At 34.8% G+C, this 20,608-nt stretch overlaps 2 protein-coding genes across 2 annotated transcripts in view; one reads left to right on the top strand and one right to left on the bottom strand.

Moving 5' to 3' along the window:
• Positions 1 to 9: 9 nt before the first annotated feature.
• On the top strand, positions 10 to 11,248 carry LOC117111511 (H/ACA ribonucleoprotein complex subunit DKC1-like). The gene is made up of 12 exons (XM_033254425.1): positions 10 to 113; positions 2,279 to 2,322; positions 2,962 to 3,140; positions 3,769 to 3,953; positions 5,270 to 5,334; positions 5,790 to 5,916; positions 6,401 to 6,531; positions 6,712 to 6,855; positions 7,313 to 7,552; positions 8,087 to 8,190; positions 8,818 to 9,028; positions 9,413 to 11,248. The coding sequence occupies exons 1-12, from the start codon at positions 101 to 103 to the stop codon at positions 9,491 to 9,493; spliced, it is 1,524 nt and encodes a 507-aa protein (XP_033110316.1). The 5' UTR covers positions 10 to 100; the 3' UTR covers positions 9,494 to 11,248.
• A 7,074-nt stretch (positions 11,249 to 18,322) lies between these two features.
• Positions 18,323 to 20,608, bottom strand: part of LOC117111537 — a 15,443-nt gene continuing 13,157 nt past the window's right edge. Inside the window, exon 4 of the mRNA XM_033254467.1 lies at positions 18,323 to 18,411. Within this exon, the coding sequence (XP_033110358.1) occupies positions 18,323 to 18,411 (89 nt within the window). The remainder of the gene's footprint in view (positions 18,412 to 20,608) is intronic.

The raw sequence follows: 20,608 nt of genomic DNA, 5'->3' as shown, positions 1-20,608 counted from the left end.
ACGCGTCAACTCGAGTAAACTCACGTCAACAGAAAATTTCATTTTTCAGAGACATACAGTGTACGCCACGCTGCTTCGCAAAGAAAACACGTGGTTGGAAATGTCGGAGATACGTAAGTAAATATTTTGTTTATAAAGCCTCACATTCATGTTCTGTAGCTTGTAAGTATAGTTGGTATAATTGGTGACTTTTAAGGACTAATATTTTCATAAATTCCACTTTTTATGAGGCCAGGTATGTTTATAGAAACTCACGATATTTTCCACAAGCTAGGCCTAGGGCCTAGGCCTTCTAGACTCTCTAGCTTTTGGGTGTAGTAGTAGGGTACCTCTACTAGAGCAGTAGGCCTAGGCTTCTAGTCTAGGCCTGATTAGGCTAGACCTAGCTTTAGTGTGGCTGGCGAGAATATCTTGTCTATCTTTTTGTGGAGATGCTCCAGGCCAACCCAAAGTCTGATGATTTACTTCACAGCAAACTTTATAGTCGGTTTCCCAAGTAAGATGAAGAATTGGCAATATTTTTCACAAAGACCAAGACACGCATAATAAGACAAGACACTATACATACAGTACAATTACAAACAATTGTTTTGGTTTTGAGAAAATTGTTGTTATCATGACAGCCAGACTAAATTAATGCCTGCGCAGAAAATACATCCTCCGCGCAAAAATTTAGCCTACTACTAAAAATGAGTACGCGCATTTTTGAAAATAAAGGCCAATTTCCTCACAGATTTTTTACCCAAAATTAGGCTTTGAGAAAATCTTAATATATAAACAATAAAGGCTTAGGTAGACCTATTATGCAGTAATTACATTTCCAAGCACCTAATTTCCTAGTGATTTTCTGCACAAATTTGAGCTGGTTTTTGAGGTATCATCTTAAGCTGGTGTATATGGTAACCATGTATTATGCGCAATACGATTCCTAGCGAGTTTTAACTCAATTAAGTTCTCAATGTATCCCTTGCACAATTGAAGAATTTTTAAGTCAGCAGCACTGCTAGGTGGGAAAGGGGCCCAGTGCAAGATTAATTGCGCAGCCCTTTGATGTAAAAGGGGAAATTCTTAAAATTCTCAGAAAGTTCATCGTAAGAAGTGCTTTTTTTACCCCGTACTCCTCCTAAAGGCCTAAGCTAAATGAATACTAATGATAATTGGATCGTAACCATTTAAAGAAGAGCATATTCGGTCTCAGCAGCTAAACTAATCAAGAAAATTGGTGGCACATAAAATTGAACAATTGCAGTGGCCTGGGTCAGGAATTCAAAATAGAGGGCAGGGAGGGATTTTCACAGGTGAGAGTAAAGTAACCATGGTTGGGGCTGAGGTAAGAAAATTTATGATTATAGCACCTCTTGATCGCCGGACCATTTTCTCTCCCATTTCTTTTATAATTTTGAAAAAAAATAGGGGATCCAGCTGGGGCACCCTTGAATACACCACTGATCATCGGTTGCTATAATGATATGATGAGTATATGTGTGCATATTTACATTTAACTGTGCATACTGTATGCTGATTTTTGCTCCTGCAGTACGTGTTATCACATCAGCAGTACGCAGTACAGTATGGATACGATGAATAACTACTGTACTATTGTAATTTGTATTAGTGTTAAAAAAAGAACTTGTGTGTAATGCTATTTTAGATAAAGAAATAAACATTTCAGCATTCGAAATACAGTCACTGACCTTTTTGGTCGATGCCTGCAGACGGGTAAAAATTTTAATCGTGCGATGATTTCATAACTAGGCTAGGCTACAGCCTAATAAGAGGAGGCCTGGGCAGCCTCCTGTCTGGCTGTAGGCCTACTGGTATGTCTAAATTTGTTCTGTGAGTCTTTCAAATAGGTCTAGAATATTCCTATTAAACGTTCAGTTTATTTTGTTTATGAGGGTCCATTGATTCGATGAATTCCTTAATTGTTCATACTTAATATTGGATTTGAAGTAAATTTCTTCGGGTTCGAATTAAGCTTGTTTAATGAAAGTAATTTTACAATTCAATTTTCATCGAGGTGCACAATGTCTTCGCGGTGACGAAAAAATGAGAATTTTTTTTTTGCACACGAACCTAAACAAAATTAAGCCAAGTGTTCACTAATTGAAAAATATTGGACCCCTGAATGGGGTGCTTTGCACTGACTGAACTGCCCATACAGTATGCCACTGTTTACAGTTGTTAAAATTAGACTGAATTTCAGATTTATTGTAGGTGTACAGTAGGCCTAGTCAAATTTTATTTAATTCTGTGTATGTGTATTTTTTTATTACAGAATCAAAGAAGAAAAAGGAAAAGAAGAAGTTAGCAGCAGTAGCTGTGAGTACCTGCTGAACATATACCATCAATTTCAAATCCAAAATTCCAAACAAAAATTGTTTGCGACAAAAACAAAACAAATGTGTGAACAGTGTGTTAAGCCAGGCACACAGTGCATCAGCCATACTGTGTGTGTGGCACTTGATACCTTAACTGTGCATGCTGATTGTTGGTGGCAGTCTAAGGGAATCATAGCTTCAAGGGTACAGGAGAGATGACACAGACTTGCATTAAATAGTTGGAACATAATCCCACTCAGTGAGGAGGACCTAATACCCTGTAGTGATTTGTGTCCTACATGATATGTTGATGATGATTTATTATTATGAAGCAGTCAAAACCTATACAAATCCCAAATTATTATTATTATTATTATTATTAATGTTTGGGAGGTGGTGATGATGATGGGGATGAATGATAATTTACAAATAATAGAGGCTGAAAATCTCATTTAAGTAATGGTTAATGATTTTACTATTGAGATATAGCCTATTGTAATTTGACTGTGATTCATGGTTCCAGTACATTTATTTTTGTAAAATCTGGTTCATATAATTAGGTAAAAAAAAAACATTCAAATGAAAAACTTGTTTTTTGATTGGTTCAATAAAAATAATATGTCACACATTATTCCTCCAGGATTCTCAACTTCAAGATGATTTTCTGATACCGCCCTCGTCACAAGTCACCAAGCTTGAAACGTCACAATGGCCACTGTTGTTGAAGAACTATCAAACTCTAAACGTCCGTACTGGCCACTACACACCCCTCCCATGTGGTTGTTCACCGCTGAAGCGCGATATTAGGGATTATGTTGGGTGAGCTTACAAAATTTTATTATATACTGCTATGTAGAAGCGGTTTGGCGCAGCGTGACAGGTTTGGTTTCCCAACCTTGAGGTTGGGGTTTCAATTCCTCGCTGTGCATTTCGCTTGTGTCCTTGAGCAAGGCACTTTATCTGCATTGCTTCTCTCCACCCAGGAGTATAAATTGGTACCTGGTGGGGTTGCTTGCTCCTGCGCTGAATATAGCAGCAACACTTCAGCATGTGGATACAATGACCAAGGAGAGAAGCGCTTCGTATCTGCAAAGAAAGGCGCTATATAAATGTATATGACTATGACTATTGTATATCAGTATTGTATACCGATTGGTTAACATAATGCTGTTTTTTTATGTTGGTTTTTCCATCCATTCTCCACGCTTTTCTGTCTTCTGTACTGTGTTGCTCTATTCTGTCTATATTTATCTACCTACATTTATCTCCTCCCCCTTTTTTTGTTCCCACAATAATACTACAGGTATGTAGTGATAGTTTCATAACATTTTTGATCCATATCTATCAGCTAATGAAATATTATTTTTTTTCATTTTAAACTTTTCTTTTAAGATCGTACATTTTGATTTCTTTCACCATTCTTCTATTTGTGGTGTTTTCATTTCAGGAGTGGTTTCATCAATTTAGACAAGCCTGCAAATCCGTCCTCGCATGAAGTTGTCTCATGGATTAAGAAAATCTTACGAGTTGAAAAAACAGGGCACAGTGGAACACTGGATCCAAAAGTCACAGGGTGTCTGATTGTTTGCATTGAACGAGCAACGCGATTGGTCAAATCCCAGCAAAGTGCAGGTTAATACTTTTTATATTAATTTTTTTTCTGTCCTGTATTGAAATTGATTTTAATATATTTTATGGCAAGGCAGGATTTTAATCCTGTATGTTTCTATCAATCAGCTTATTGGCCTGTTAGTGTTTGTACTGAGCAGCAATAAACCAATGATTGGCCTGTTAATGTTTGAAATACCCAATCTAACAGGATAATCAGTAGTACTGAACCACTGATTGGCCAGTTAGTGTTTGTGTTGAGCAGCAATGAACCAATGATTGGCTTGTTACTGTTTGAAACACCCAATCTAACAGGATAATGAGTAGTACTGAACCACTGATTGGCCTTTTAGTGTTTATATTGAGCTGTAAGTAACCACTTATTGGCCTGTTACTCTTTAAAACTACTAATCTAACAGTATAATGTGTAGTATTCAACCAATGATTGGCCTGTTAGTGTAACACCCAATCTAACATAATAATGGGTAGTATTGAAACACTGATTGGCATGTTAGTACAGTATATGTAGGAGCAACAGTGGCAGATCCAGGGGGGTTCAGGAGGCTCGGACGAACTCCCCTCTGTGAAGGAACATAAGAAAATGCTACTGGGTCCTGGCTTACAAAAGGCATGATAACCTATCTAGGCATAGGTTGGCAGATCAGACAAACTAGTCTTAGCCCCACTAGCATTCAGTTAAATAAAATTATACACACTGTTTTTGGTTCAACGTCGTAATAATTTATGTACAAAAGCGTTCTTCAGGCCTTTTGTTTCATCGATCGATGGAAGAAATACTACGTATCCAACAACTCAGTATTGTTGGAATATAATAATATATTCCTTATGTTTTTGATTTTTTTTTTCTCTGTGTATAGGCTTAAAGAATGAGATATAATTACCTGACCTTTTTCAAGACTGGGAAAACTTTGAATTTTGAAGAACATAAAGGTCATTAAACAACTCCTCAGAAGTTGGGAAAGCTGATTTCCGGCCATTTAGGAATCAAAATTGAACCCCCCTCTTTCAAAAGCTGGATCTGCCCCTGAGCAACAATAAACCAATGATTGGCCTGTTACTGTTTGAAGCCCAACCCAACACTGTCAACCAGCATTCATTAAAATGTATTTTAAATTACTGTAATTAAATTAACTTCTTGGTAATGCATTGAAATCAGTAATGTGTTTTGTAAGATCTTTTTTTTTTAATTCTTTTTACTTTATCTTTTTATTTTTATTATTTTCTTACTAACACAGCTACCATATTTTAGTTCTTAATATTAATATTGTTATAATTTTCCTACAAATTATAATTATTTTCTTGATTGCTGATTTTCCCAGGCAAAGAGTATGTCGCTGTGATCCGTCTACACAGTGCCATTGAAGACCAGACTGTTCTGTCAAGGGTAAGGCTGCAATTATTTTATAAGAAGATTTGAGTATTTGTTCAAGAGCTTAAAATCATTTGCATATGCTCATTCAAGCGTGACTTAGAATACTGCTTGGGAAGCACAGGATGTTCAACTTTATGCATAATTTTTGTACTCAAGTGTCATTATCTAAATCGATTTCATACTCTGTGTGGATGTATTACAAGTGCTAAACAAGAATAATTTTAAAGAGTTGTCTTGAAATTTTTTGTACTATGTTTATGACTTGGTTATGTTGAATAAAATTTTCTTTTGACCCTTCAACCTGTGGTCAGGTCATGTCAGCAAAGTACTACACCGTTTCTAAGAACCTTCCAAGTTACAAAATCATGGTAATCTTGCATTTATAATCTAATGATTACAATGTGCAGAAGTTCATTTTGTATTGCCGTACAGTGTTAATATATTTTATCTCTTGTTTGTTTTTTTAGGCAATTGAGACGCTACAGGGCGCCCTCTTTCAAAGGCCACCTTTAATATCAGCTGTAAAGCGACAACTACGTGTCAGGACAGTTTATGATAGTAAACTAATTGAATATGATTCAGAGAGACACCTTGGTATGGTTCAAGTTGCTATTAACTATTTCTTTATTTGTTTAACAAAGCCACCAAAAATCATGTTTGCAAACCTCACTGTGGCAACTTAAGTAAATTACTTAAAGCATGCTTAAAGCCAGGCTCTAGAGGAAAAAGTGTTTTTGATATGTTGTACAACATGAACAGCTAATTTTACGAAAAACTCAGAAGGGGTTAATGAGATATTATTATTATTATTATTATTATTGTATACTTATATAGCGCATATCAAACTTCTCTATGCGCTGAACATTATTACCCCGGATCACTGGATCAAGCACATATGGAACACACACTCAGGCCCCATAGGGGATACAGACTATTCAATACTTAAAAACAGGGTGATTTTGCCCCTTTTCTCCCTCCCCTCCCCAGTTTTTAAATATTAAGATTTTGACCTATGTTATTTCCGTGGTTAAAAATAAAGCCTTTGGAGGTTAATAATTATTTGTCTTATACATATCAGGTATATTCTGGATGAGCTGTGAAGCAGGTACATATGTGAGGACACTGTGTGTTCACCTTGGGCTGTTGTTGGGAGTAGGAGCACAGATGGCAGAACTTAGACGAGTGCGGTCCGGTATCCAGTCAGAAAAGGTAACATGTCATTTTATTACATCTATACCTTATGAATTTAAATCATTCTTCAAATTTATGCATATTTATGACTGTGTTCAGATTTCTTAATAATCTGTATTCAGATTCCATATTCATAATCTGTAAATGCATTGTGAGGATTTTTTAGTTGTTTTTCTCATTTTAAGTTTCATTTTTCAGGAGGGTTTAGTGACAATGCACGATGTACTTGATGCCCAGTGGGTTCATGACAACCATAAAGATGAAGAATATCTACGAAGAGTAATTAAGCCACTAGAGGGCCTCCTAACTTCGCACAAAAGGGTCGTTGTTAAGGACAGTGCTGTAAGTGTTTGATTTCCATCGCATTCAACAGCAAGTTCAAAGCTCTGTCCAAATTATCAAATTTTCTTTTGTTGTACTGTTGTATGCCCAAATATAGTCATGATATGCCTATATATGGTCATGATGTGATATCACATCATGACCATATTTAGGCATGTCGCATGTTTTTGTCAAATAATAATAGTCTGGACAGGTTTAAGTCTCATGAAGAGGTTTAAGATGTGCAGTCGTTATTTTAGTAATTAAAATTTTAATTGATTGAGCCCATGACCCTGAAAGTGAGCATTTTAAACCAGTAAGCTCCACACAATTTCAATTCAATTTAGTTCAATTTAACATACAGTTTGTAAATTCATTTTATATTTAATGAAAAAATCCTTGTTTTAAAAATACCATTTCTAGACTATATTATTTATATAATTTTTAACCATATTAATGTTAAATTTATTTCCTCCAGGTGAATGCTATCTGCTATGGGGCAAAGGTCATGTTACCTGGTGTACTTCGTTTTGAAGACGGCATTGAGCTTAACTCTGAGATAGTAATCATGACCACAAAAGGTGAAGCTATTGCACTTGGTGTCGCTCTGATGACAACAGCGGTTATGGCCACATGTGATCATGGACTTGCGGCAAAGCTAAAGAGGGTTATTATGGAACGCGACACATATCCTCGTAAATGGGGCTTAGGACCAAAGGTAATGTTACCTTTTTTTTAAATTAATTTAAATATTCAAAATAAAGATCTATTCATATTCTCTACACATTACTGGGATATAGAAATACTTAAGGCCAATTAAAGAAAAAACCAACACATACCACAGGCTCTTAGTAGCTTGTTAAGCTGAATAAGCAGTTGAATCTGAGGATGGTTTTGGAGTACAGAGATAAAGCCACTAAATGGCATCACAAGACTGTAAAGAATAGCACAAAAGGGGCTGACTAAATAACACAATTGAGAAATAAAGAGACAGAAGTCTTCCTCACATGTATCCAAATTTATGCCTTTTTGATCCTTCTGTGATTTCCTGCATAACGTCTGTCACAGTTTCTTTTAGGATAACAAAATATACATTCTACATAATGGTATATAGTTGTAGTAGTGTAACCCGTACAACATTTCTGTCACCAAATCGATATGGCTTTGCTTCATGGCATTGCAGAATACAGTTTGTGAAATGCTTAAACCATTTTAATAACCAAGATAATTTATTTTCAACACAATTTTCTAGGCTAGCATTAAAAAAACAATGGTAAAACAAGGTTTATTGGACAAACATGGTAAAGTAAATGAAAAGACGCCAAAATCCTGGACCGAGAGCTACGAGGACTACAGGTAGATACTTTATTATGATGTATATATATTTTCCAATTTTATCCTCTCCATTGGCGCAGATATACTATAGTATGACGCGCATAATCATAAAGTGTTATTCATGAATGCACCTAAATGTTGTCCGTATTTTAAGTGTGTCATATCTGCTTGCAGAGATGGTGACAATAAAGTTTATCTTATCTTAACTATGCTTCCCTCCAGATGTCTCTGTTGAAATAGGGAGAATAAAATCATTGTTTTTCATTTCAATTGAGTTGACGTATGGCAATATATGCCTTCCTACACTTTTTCTGCACACAACTACCCATTCAATACCTTCTCTTCTGAAAGCATTTCTGCCATGCTAGTACAGTGTGTTTAGCCACACACATTGTGTGTAGTTCTTTGTTTATGTTCTTGTCTATCCATACATGTTCTTTAGGTTTTATAGTCATTTGTATTAAACTTCCATATTCACATTGGCATTATTTTTATATTTATATATTATTAAAAATTTTTCATATCCATAATTTCACACGAGTGTTCATCCTCAGTTGCACTTGAATTTAATTTAAGTATTGTGTTTGGCATCTTTTGTTTGTTGTTATTGGCAAGAAATGTTTGTAACATTGGATAATTTCTTAACAGTGCAAAGAAAACTGAAGAACCATCCAAAACAGATGAAGTCGAAGCTACGCCAATGAAAAAACGTAAACGAACAGAATCTAATAGTAGTGAGGGAAGTAACAAAGCCACTGAAGAAACACCGAAGAAGGAAAAGAAAAAGAAAGATAAGAAGAAAAAGAAAAGGGATACAGACGAAACTATTGCAGAGGAAAAAACGGAAGAAAACACAGAGGTATGATTTCACTTAGCTTACTGTAAAACCAAAAGTGATTAGAAACCATTTTACAAAGGAAGTTTAACCCCTCCTTTGAGACACCCCTATTAGAGGATAATTTTTTTGGCCACAAATCAAAGTAAAGTATATCTCTTAACACAACAGCCAACCCCTATTCAGGGGAGTTTGTATGTCCTGAAGGTGTCCCCTTAGTAGGCATTCTACTGTATGTGGATTTTTCATTTAATGTACTTACAGAATTTGTTTCAGTTAGGCCTTAGCATTACAGACATTCCCGGTTGTTTATTGATATATTGGCTTTTAAAAGACAAAATAAATAGGCATTCTAAATTAACTAATAGTTAAGGTTAAGCTTTGTTTTTTTTTGTTTTTTTTTTTAAGGAGGAAGGAAACTCAGAAGTAAAGAAAAAGAAGAAAAAAAAGAAGCAAAAGAAAGAAAAAGTAGATGAAGATTCAGATTGAACATCATCAAGTTTTTATTTGTACTGAAAAGGGAATGATCACTTAATCATGACATACTGTACTATTAGTAACTTTTATCTGTTAGAAAACAGATGTTTATTTTTGATCAAACATTGATGAAGAAGAACAGTGTCCAACTTACAAAGGTAGAAATGTGCAAAACATGTTTTCGTCAAATATGTTGGAACCAGAAATACACATTCAAAATCTGATCAAAGATTTTGAGTCTAACAGTCTAATTTGAACTTTCGATTCAAAAACATAGAATGGATTCGGCTAAGAACCGTTCCAGATTTCAAGAATGTAATGCACAACGTTCAGACATGCGTAGGTAAATCAACATGACGCATTACTTTCTATGTTTTGCGTCGCAAATCGAAAGCTCCCAAATTCTCCCGCACTCTGTATAAACACTTGCCTGATGGAAAAATAGTCTGCCAACTGTTGGTGGCAGTCAAAGTATGTCATTGTGCAACTCGTCACATCGCAATCTCGTGACATCTCCCGACGTAGTGTACACAACTTTGTATTAACTGTTTTTACCGAAACAGATAGTTTATGTGTAGCGTATGAATAGATATAAATTTCTCTTTGTTCACTTGTGTTGTTCCAGTATATGCTAACTGGGAAACAAGTTTATACCTGCCAAACAGACTGATTCTTAGGTGCTTTGTTAGAGGGTGCTGTATCATCAATGTTAAGTAATACAGCTTCGTAAATCTTTCAATTGAGAAATATCGTGGATGAACTTTTATATTCCCTTTCATCTGCGAGAAAAGATCTAACTCTGAGTTTGTTAACGGTACATTTTACCAAGAAATGTTTGTTTTCAAATTTTAGAATTCTAACATTAAAGTTGCTTTTTTCCCAATTTTTTAATTACAAACATTCCAATATTTTTGTAGTGGTGGATATATTAACTAATAACTTTATTTTTTTTACCATAAATTTGGATTGTGCTTCGTGGGAAAGTAACCATAAATGCACACTCTTCCAGCAAAGAGCACAGAATTGCAAGATGTCAAACTACCCTGATATTTTATGCACACAGTGAAACGTTAAAAAAAGTACTATCACGAGATGGGGGCAGCCTATTAGAATTCGAATAGAGCTAAACCTTACGTTTCAGTGAATCCCCTCGAGTCGGACCTCTTGCAGGTTTATACTCCTTGTTTAGGTAATGTATGCTGATTGAATGAAAAACATCATGTGATTCAGACTTAATTTTAAATACTGTACAGTTAAAAACTTTATACATATGTAGTTGGACAATTGTCTTAGTAGATATGGTAGATAAAAATAGGTAATACTGTAATTAAAATCATGGTAAATTTTGATGAAAATTTAGCATTAAGACATATCTCAATTCTTTTTTGTATTTTAGTTTGGTCTCTTTTTAAAATTTGTTTGCAATTGTACTATTAGCTGTAAGAAGTGTATTTTCACTTAGGAATATAAATTTTCACTTAAAGATGTGTGGGAGGGGAATGATCCAGCCATGGTAAGAAAGAGGTGGAGTGAATTTGCGAACTGAGTGAGAGTCTCAGGGAAGAGCCCCTGGTAGGGGAGAGCCTGTGGTAGGGGTGCATGGGGGAAACCTCCCTTAACCCTATAGCACCTTCATTAATTTGAGTTTATCTTTGATTTTTACTTTTTAGCATGGATGTGTGGCATTAAATGTATTGATCTGTGTACAAGGTACACAAGGTGAAGAAGGTTGTGTGGTTATCAGGGGTGGCATCATGATTTGCCAAATGCAGGAGGTAGAGGGGAGGGTGAAAGGACTAAGCTATCCAACAACCTCAATCAGAGATGTGTGTGATGAGGGTGAAACAAGGGTGGGGATAACTTTTGCTTCCTCAAATGTTGGGCCAATTTTAAGATGTTGTGAGACTTTGTAGCACATTACTCTATGACCAATCCTATGAATCCCTAAAATATAACTGGGCACCATGATTTGCCAAATGAAGGAGGGAGAGGGGAGGGTGAAAGGACTAAGCTATCTTCTCTTCTGAAAGCATTTCTGCCATGCTAGTACAGTAGAAAAGGGATACAGACGAAACTATTGCGGAGGAAAAAATGGAAGAAAACACAGAGGTATGATTTCACTTAGCTTACTGTAAAACCAAAAGTGATTAGAAACCATTTTACAAAGGAAGTAGAACCCCTCCTTGAAGACACCCCTATTAGAGGATAATTTTTTGGCCACAAAACAAAGTAAAGTATATCTTTTAACACTACAGCCAACCCTTTCTTCCAGGGACTTTGTCCTGAAGGTGTCCCCTTAGTAGGTATTCTACTGTATGTGGATTTTTCATTTAATGTACTTACAGAATTTGTTTCAGTTAGGCCTTAGCATTACAGACATTCCAAGTTTTTTATTGATATATTGGCTTTTAAATGACAAAATAAATAGGCATTCCAAATAAACTAATAGTTAAGTTTAATCTTTTTTTTTTTTTTTTTTTTTAAGGAGGAAGGAAACTCAGAAGTAAAAGAAAAGAAGAAAAAAAAAGAAGCAAAAGAAGGAAAAAGTAAATGAAGATTCAGATTAAACATCATCAAGTTTTTATTTGTACTGAAAAGGGAATGATCACTTAATCATGACATACTGTACTATCAGAGACTTTTATCTGAAAACATTAATTTTTGATCAAACGTCGATGGAGAAGAACAGTATCCAACTTACAAAGGTAGAAAGGTGCAAAACTTGTTTCATCAAATATGTTGGAACCAAAAATACACATTCAAAATCTGATCAAAGATTTTGAGTCTAACAGTCTAATATTAGTGAACTTTCGATTGAGAACATAGAACAGATTCGGCTAAGAACAGTTCCAGATTTCAAGAATATAATGCACAACGTTCGGACATGCGTAGGTAAATTAACATGACATCATTACTTTCAATGTTCTGCGTTGCAAATCGATAGTTCCCTAATTCTCCCGCACTTTGTATAAACACTTGCCTGATGGAAAAATGGTCTGCCGACTTTTGGTGGCAGTCGAAGTATGTCATTGTGCAACTCGTCACATCGCATTCTCATGAAATCTTCCGACGTAGTGTACACAACTTTGTATTAACAGGTACTGTTTTTACCGAAACAGATAGTTTATAAATTTCTCTTTGTTCACTTGTGTTGTTCCATTATATGCTAACTGGGAAACAAGTTTATACTTGTCAAACAGACTGATTCTTAGGTGCTTTGTTATAGGCCGCTGTATCATCAATGTAGAATACTACAGCTTCGTAAAGCTTTCAATTGAGAAATATCTGCGAGAAAAGATCCAACTCTGAGTTTCTTACTTATAGGTAATGTATTGAATGAAATACATTATGTGATTCAGACTTAATTTTAATTACTGTACAGTTAACAAATTTATATATATGTAGGAAAATTGTCTTAGTAGATATGGTAGATAAAAATAGGTAATGATTAAAATCTTGTTAAGTTTTGATGAAATTTATCATTGAGCATATCAAGTTTTCTTTTAAAAAAATTTTTGCAATTGTACCATGAGCTGTAAAGAAGTGTGTATCTTGACCTAGGAGTATAAATTTTTACTTTTTTAAGATGTGTGACAGTGAAGGATTCAGCCCGGTAAGAAAGAAGGGGAAGGGGGGGGGGGGGGGGGGGGGGGGGGCGGCTATCTGACAACTTCCGACAGAGATCAGTGTGTGATTAGGGTCAAACACAGGTGGGCTTAACCCTTGGTTCCTAAAAATCACCTAAGTAAAATTCTAATTGGTATATGCTACCGGACACTACTTTTAGAAGGATTGCTAACATGATTGTTTCATTCCTTTATTTTGTTGTTTATATTGATTTTTGTGCCAAATTGGCATTCCATACAATATCGCCAAAAGTCAAGTTGCACAGTGTCACTTGTACGTTGTACCTGTGAAAGTCAAGTGGTGGCACACACATTTGAGTTTGCACTGTGCCACTTGACTTTTGCACTACAGTACTGCCACTCGTGTGTCCTTTTGGCGTTCCATACCCATCATCCATGTGGATCAAATTATGCTAGGGCTTATAGGAAATTGTGCTAGATTATGCCAAAAGTTATATTAGCTAAATGAAAGCAACACTATTCTCAATACTATTCTGCCCGGTGGTGCTGCCAGAACCAGGTGCACTGACTGTTGAAAGAGAGATGTGTGTTTCTCTCTAGACTGAATACACTTCGTTTTCCTCTTTATTTTGAATCACCGTTCCTGTGGTAGCAAACAAAACCATGATGTTTGTGTCACTGACGTGTCTTATAAATACATTCAGAGTAAACATTGTGTTACATATAAAAAATATAAGGCAAAAGAGCTACATTATTCATGACTGAATGGACAAGATGCTGTCCAGTAATAAACAACTGCTTCAATTTATTATTTAGTCAAATTATTTATATATAATTCATTATATAACATAGTCATTTATATAAAAATAATTATTTAAAACCAAATAACCAAACCAAATAATTATTTATAAATCAACATTTAAAAAAATTAAATGTAAATAAAAATGTTCAAACCTTCATTATTTATAAATACTGTATTTGTAAGTTTAAATTATTTATAAATAATGTAAAAGACAAAATTATTATATATAAATAATTACTTGGATAAGTTTGTTATTTGTAGATAACACTTTACAAAACCATTATATAAGAATAATAATTACTAATGTAATTATTTATAAATAATTAACCTAAAAAACTATTATATATAAATAATAAAGTAATTATTTATAAATAATTAAACTTAACAACAATTATGTATAAATAATTAGCGGAGCGATTTTCGTTATTTATAATAATTTAATACTGAAATCACTATATAAAACATAATATTACATCGTGTATCATAGCTTTCAACGAATGTAGCCCTGTAAATAAATGAATAAAGAAATTGTGTAATAATGCCTCTGGCGGGACTCGAACCTGCGACCTCTCGCTGTCAAGGCGATGGTCATAACCGTTAGACCACAGAGGCTTCATGGTTGTACAGATCCAAATACTGTACCACCAGATACACTCCATTACACAACAGGTACGTCTAGAAACAAATAGCATAGTTGCATATACTGTAATATAAATCAAGATAACTGTTAACACTATTAAATTATATATAAATCATCAAGGAAAGGTAAATACAGTGCTCGAATAAAGGACATAATAATACATTATGTAGCATAGCTCGCAACGAATGTAGTCCTCTAAATAAATTAAAAGATATTGTGTAATCAAATGCCTCTGGCGGGACTCGAAACTACGACCTCTCGCTGTCAAGGCGAGCGTCAACCATTAGACCACAGAGCTTCTTGGTTGAACAGATCAATAATATTCAGAGGCGAATTTAGAAAGTTTAGATAAAAAGTATTTATTACAGTTTTCATAGGTTTGTTTTAACACCGGTTTGTGTTACCTTACTAAAGTAACTTTCATTCTAATGAGAGCTACGGATTTGTCATCGAAGGTTCGATAACAATTATTGCTATAGATCGACTACAATGTATGTTATTTAATTAATATTAATTAATATTTATTAATCTTAAGACAGTAATGTGACTTTAAATAGGCCTACATGCTAGCAACTAATTATAGAACATAGGCCTATTTAATATTATGATTCTATAGCTGGGCATAAATTATGGTGATTAATTATAAAAACAAAATCAGTGAAATATTAACACTGTTCTGTGTATATCATTTAATTTCTTCAATTTCAAACAAATGACAGTTGATTTTCGTGTAACATTTGTATTTTAAATACAGTGATTTATAAGACCTGTATTTGGAAAAGAGTGCAGAAAATTATTATATCCGTTTTTTCAACGAAATATAAAGGCAAGACTTTATAAGAATAACATTATTGGAAAATATGCTATGTATTGTGGGTTTTTTGAATGTTTACTTTAAATCACAATAGTATTTTGAATTTGATAAAAGAAAAAGCCTGATGGGAGTATATAAGAAAAATAATATTTAATTGGCCTCCGTACTAGAAGATATTATTAATTATAAACAATCATCCATCCATGCATTGGTATTCGATATATGTAATTTTTATTAATTGAGAACATATAGTTAATGATGTGTTTGCTTTGACTATGACTATGTTCCCCAGCCCTTCCACAGTCTGGTATGTAAATATAACGTTATCTCTTCAGTCAAACAAATTAATGTATAAAACAGTAGTCAAAAAATAGTCGGAAACACCAAAGTAACTTTCAATATATTATACTTTATTTAGTATCAAATACTTTCACAAGCAAATGAAGGTAATGATGAGGAAAACATCCATCTTGATATACCTTAAAATCCCGGATTTATGATGATAAATGAGAAAAAAAAATCATCCATCCATATGGACCTATTAATAAGATCCATCCAACTGTTAGTGACACAGGCACTGTCTGTGATATTAGCACCCACATTATAATCAGGGGAGGATCCAGGATTTGAAAGAGGGTGGTTGAAAATGGAAAATTTATGATTCCTAGGCCGGAAATGAGCTTTCCCGACTTCTAGAGTTTTTTTTTAATGACCTTTAAGTTCTTCAAAATTAAAGGTTTTTTCCCTCTTGAAAAGATCAGTAATTTTATCTCATTCTTCAGGCCTCTATATAAAGAAGAAAAAAATAAAAATTTCCTGCACGATTCAAAATCGTGACGGTCCTGGGTTTGGTCTACTAGGAGTTCGTTCTTCGAATGCCTCAGCCAGGGTTTGGCATAGGGGGAGGGGGTGTGGCCTCCTCCCAGAACGAGATTTTTTTTTATTGGGGCTTCTAGGTAGCCAGAAATGGCACTGTCAGCCTTGAAAAATACAAGTGGATAATTAATATAAAATTGTTAGTTGTTACTATATACAGTCAATTGTACTTAATTTCAACTGTAACACTATTTTAATGTATCCATAAAAGCATTAAGACGTGAATTAAACTCGATTCACCATTATGTTCTGCTTGACTGATCAGACAGACCCTGCAAACGAAGCGATTGCTGAGCAGTGGAGGGGCAAGGGGGCTTAAGCACCAAACCCCCCCCCCCTCCCGGACAGGTCCTACGTACTGGGGCCCTACGTACTTTGATGGGAAAACTAGGCTTATTTTTTTTTGGTCCGACTACCGACAGGCTTTGGCCGATGGGTGGGCTTGACCAGACAGATAAGGGGACCTTAATCCCCTCCCCTTCCCTCCACACTGGCGCCTCCACACTGGCGCCTCCCCTGGTTCAAAGCACGAATGTTACCGTTACGATTTAATCGCGATGGGAAAATCCACAGTCTGAGTGGACTCTCTTCTGTTATAATACTGTACTCTTTGCTTGCAGGAACGGAAGGAAGGAGTATATCCAGTGTTCTATGGAACGCCGTTAGTATCTTCGGTTATGTGCAAACACTCTATTATGTGCAATCGCCATGACGTTATGTGGAATGGTAATGACGTTATGGGATTAGGTCATGACGTTTACGGTGGTTTGGTCATTATGTTATGTGGTTTCTCATTATGTTTGTGGTTTTGTCATGATGTATGTAGTTTGGTCATGATGTTATGTAGTTTGGTCATGATGTTATGTGGTTTGCTCATTATGTTATGTGGTTTGCACATTATGTTATGTAGTTTCGACATGACTTCGGACGTCCTTGCGGAGTATTTATTATCTTTGATGAAACTTGATATAGGCTTACTTGTACATCCGTCTTCTTATTCACACTTCTTCACATACTCCGCAAGGACGTCCGAACGTCATGTCGAAACTACATAACATAATGAGCTGTTATTATTATCATAGCCTCTTATGATAACCTATCATAGCTTGGCCTGGACTAGCCAAGCCAAGCCAAGCCTAGCCTGGTTTTGAGAGAGCCAATTACGGTGCTCTTCTACTGAATGGCATATAATACTGTACACATTAATATTTATAATAATATGCAACGCATCTTACCCAATCGTTCTTCAAAAACTATTATATATATATTACACAGGGGTGAAGCCAGGTGGGTCAGGGCCGGAGGGCCCCCTCCCCCGTCAGGGAGATAAACCACAAGTCGTCGGGGAGAACAACAAACCAGTGTATTTTCTACATAACTAGTAGCCTCTAAAATCGATTACAATAAATAAGAATTTGAAACCCATTATTAATCATAAGCATATATGACGGGGCTTCGCCTCCCTGGAACACTTTCGAGAGATCCGACCACGCCAACTATTTTTGGTCCCCACCCCCTACCCCGTCGAAAAAATCCTGGTATATTTTTCTGAGTCTCACACTCTGTTTGACTCTCATTTAAGCTTTTTATGTTGGTCTTAATATACAGTATGTAATCATATGTTAAGGAAATATATTCAGGCCTTGTTATACAGATCTGAGTAAACAAAATTTAAATCCTAGATTTACAAAAACATGAAAATGTCATACAATTTGTAATTAAACATTAAGCAAACAATGTACTGTATATTTAATTTAATATGTCAAATTAATACAATAAAACAATAATAATAATGATTATGTTAATAATTACAGTAAATAAGTGCAAACTGTATATTTATTAACACGAATTCTAGGCCTAATCTAGGTGCGCCTATATCTGGGAAAAATTTATAATTGTTGATTTATAATAATTTTTTTTTTTTCAGGATTATTACAATTGCAAAAATCGATTAAATTTAAAGCATTAAGGTCTAACCCAGCCAGGCCTGCGATAAGTAATAAGACTATTCAGAACACAACCCAGTCATTGGTAGCCTTACAATGAATGATATTTTCATAACGGCTTTTGAAAGCTCCCAGTGGAAATCAAGTGGGAACCGTACCAATTTTCTTACGTTGCGTCACGTAAGAAGTGTAAACTCAACTTTCCGTAAAAGGAGGGGGATACAAAATTGCCGGAAGAGCATTTCCTTACGTTGCGGCAGTTTTTCTGCAAGTGGGAACCAAGCTTTATTTATAAAAAAATATTGGCCTAGCACTTTTTATGCCTGTTCAGACATTGCCTATATCACGTATTTTCAAATTATGGAAAGTGTAGGCTGTGGCACTGAGACCTCTGACGATTAGTGCCCAAAATTGTTTACAAAAACGTAATGCAATAAAAGCATATTGACTACTATTGTATATTTTCTGAAAATATTTCAGCCGCTCCAAATCTCTTACCTATTCTTCCTTCTTCCTTTATTCTTTCACAATTTTAGGTTTTATTCATATTTTTCATAATGTTATATGATATATTCACTTGTTTAGGCCTAGCCTAGACTAGACCTGCTATGCCTATTACTATATTATTTAAAATATACAATTTTAATAGATAAGATTAATTTTACATGGACATAGTAATTTATACTTAAACAATACATTAAATTTAAATATAAATATAATGACGTTAACGATTAAATAACAATAATTAAAACGTGCACATAGTATCACTACTACAATAATAAGAAAGATTAATATTTTTCAATCTTATAATCAATTTTATATAGCTGGAGATAGTTTCGACAGACAAACCTTTGCTAAAAGGGTACACTTTCTCCATCAAAAGGCTTCTTCTATGAATGGAATGACCTGTTCGAAGCACGATCCTGTAGACCAAACCCAGTACCGTTACGATTTTTAATCGTACGGGAACTACTCTCTCCGTTCCACGCGCCTCAGGATATTGGTTAAGTAACAATTATTGTTGTGTCTTCTTAATAATGTAATAATAATAATAATAATAATAATAATAATAATAATAATAATAATAATAATAATAATAATAATAATAATAATAATAATAATAATAATAATAATAATAATAATAATAATAATAATAATAATAATAGTATTTGTATTACCTTTTCATCTCTCAAATGCTTTGAATGAATCTGGCAGAGACAGTTCTTCAAGAATTTGCTTGATGGATTTTGGCTCTTTATTTTTGTGATACCGTTGACAGTGGTAGATAAACTAATAAAACACTGGCGCGATGGTAATAAAACTAGTGTGGTCTTCCCGCTCGCTCTCAACCAATCAAAAGTTACAAATGAAAGTTGATATAGGCTTACTTGTACAGCCGTCTTCTTATTTACACTTCTTCACATACTCACAAGGACGTCCGAACGTCATGACGAAACTACATAGTATAATGTAACATAATGAGCAAACCACATAACATCATGACCAAACTACATAACATAATGACCAAACCACATAACATAATGAGAAACCACATAACATCATGACCAAACCACATAGCATCATGACCAAACCACATAACACAATGACCAAACCACATAACGTCATGACCAAATCCCAACGTCATGACCATTCCACATAACGTCATGGCGATTGCACATAATAGAGTGTTTGCCAGCGTGACCACTGCTTGGGTATTTACCCAAGATCTTTGGTATTTGACTTGGTCTTGGGTTCTTGAGTATTCCGTTCAAATCCTTGGGTATTTTATTTTTACTAAGAAAATTAAATATTTTTGTCATAGAGGAAGAATTAATAATAATAAGAAGTAAAGTATATTTCAGTCCATTCGAGTAAGCAAAACTCAACGAAGCGCACATAATATTGTTGATTGACTGTTAATTGCTATAAACATGGGTTCAGAATTGTTTATTTGTGATTTGCGTTGCCATTGATCTTGCCTAATTATAGAGTACATTATAAAACTTGATCACTGATCTACTGATAACACTGGCCGACTGAGGGCGTATTTTTCTATCCGTATTATCGCCTCATGAATATTAATTTTAATAATTAACACAAACAATTACAATAAAAAATGGTTTATAAATTGAACTAAAAGGGAAACTATACATGCGAAAAACACGGGGTTTTTTTTTTCAAATTTTAATGCATTTTCAGGAAGCTTGGGTAATTTTGGGCAATTTTTGCTGAATCTTGGGTAATTTCGACCCAGTCATTGGGTATATCAAAAATTGTGAGTGGTCACGCTGGTGTTGGCACATAACCGAAGATACTAACGGCGTTCCATAATGTTCAGGCGTTCAGGGTTGCCATTTGGCCTTTTTGACGGCCAGATTCCTCAAATCTGGCCGTATAAAAATTTGCCTGGCCGTAACGTTTGAAAAGTCACGGCCAAACTATATTTGGCCGAATTTGGCCGA

This window comes from Anneissia japonica, unplaced genomic scaffold (assembly GCF_011630105.1).
Source record: "Anneissia japonica isolate Jap-2015-1 unplaced genomic scaffold, ASM1163010v1 scaffold6030_len697274_cov183, whole genome shotgun sequence".
NCBI classification, from domain to species: Eukaryota; Metazoa; Echinodermata; class Crinoidea; order Comatulida; family Comatulidae; genus Anneissia; species Anneissia japonica.
This window is presented reverse-complemented; position numbering and strand designations above follow the sequence as displayed.

Coding starts and splice junctions, on each gene's coding strand:
- LOC117111511 (XM_033254425.1), top strand. Junction 2,323..2,961: donor AGAAGTTAGCAGCAGTAGCT/GTGAGTACCTGC, acceptor TTATTCCTCCAG/GATTCTCAACTTCAAGATGA. Junction 5,335..5,789: donor ACCAGACTGTTCTGTCAAGG/GTAAGGCTGCAA, acceptor TTGTTTTTTTAG/GCAATTGAGACGCTACAGGG.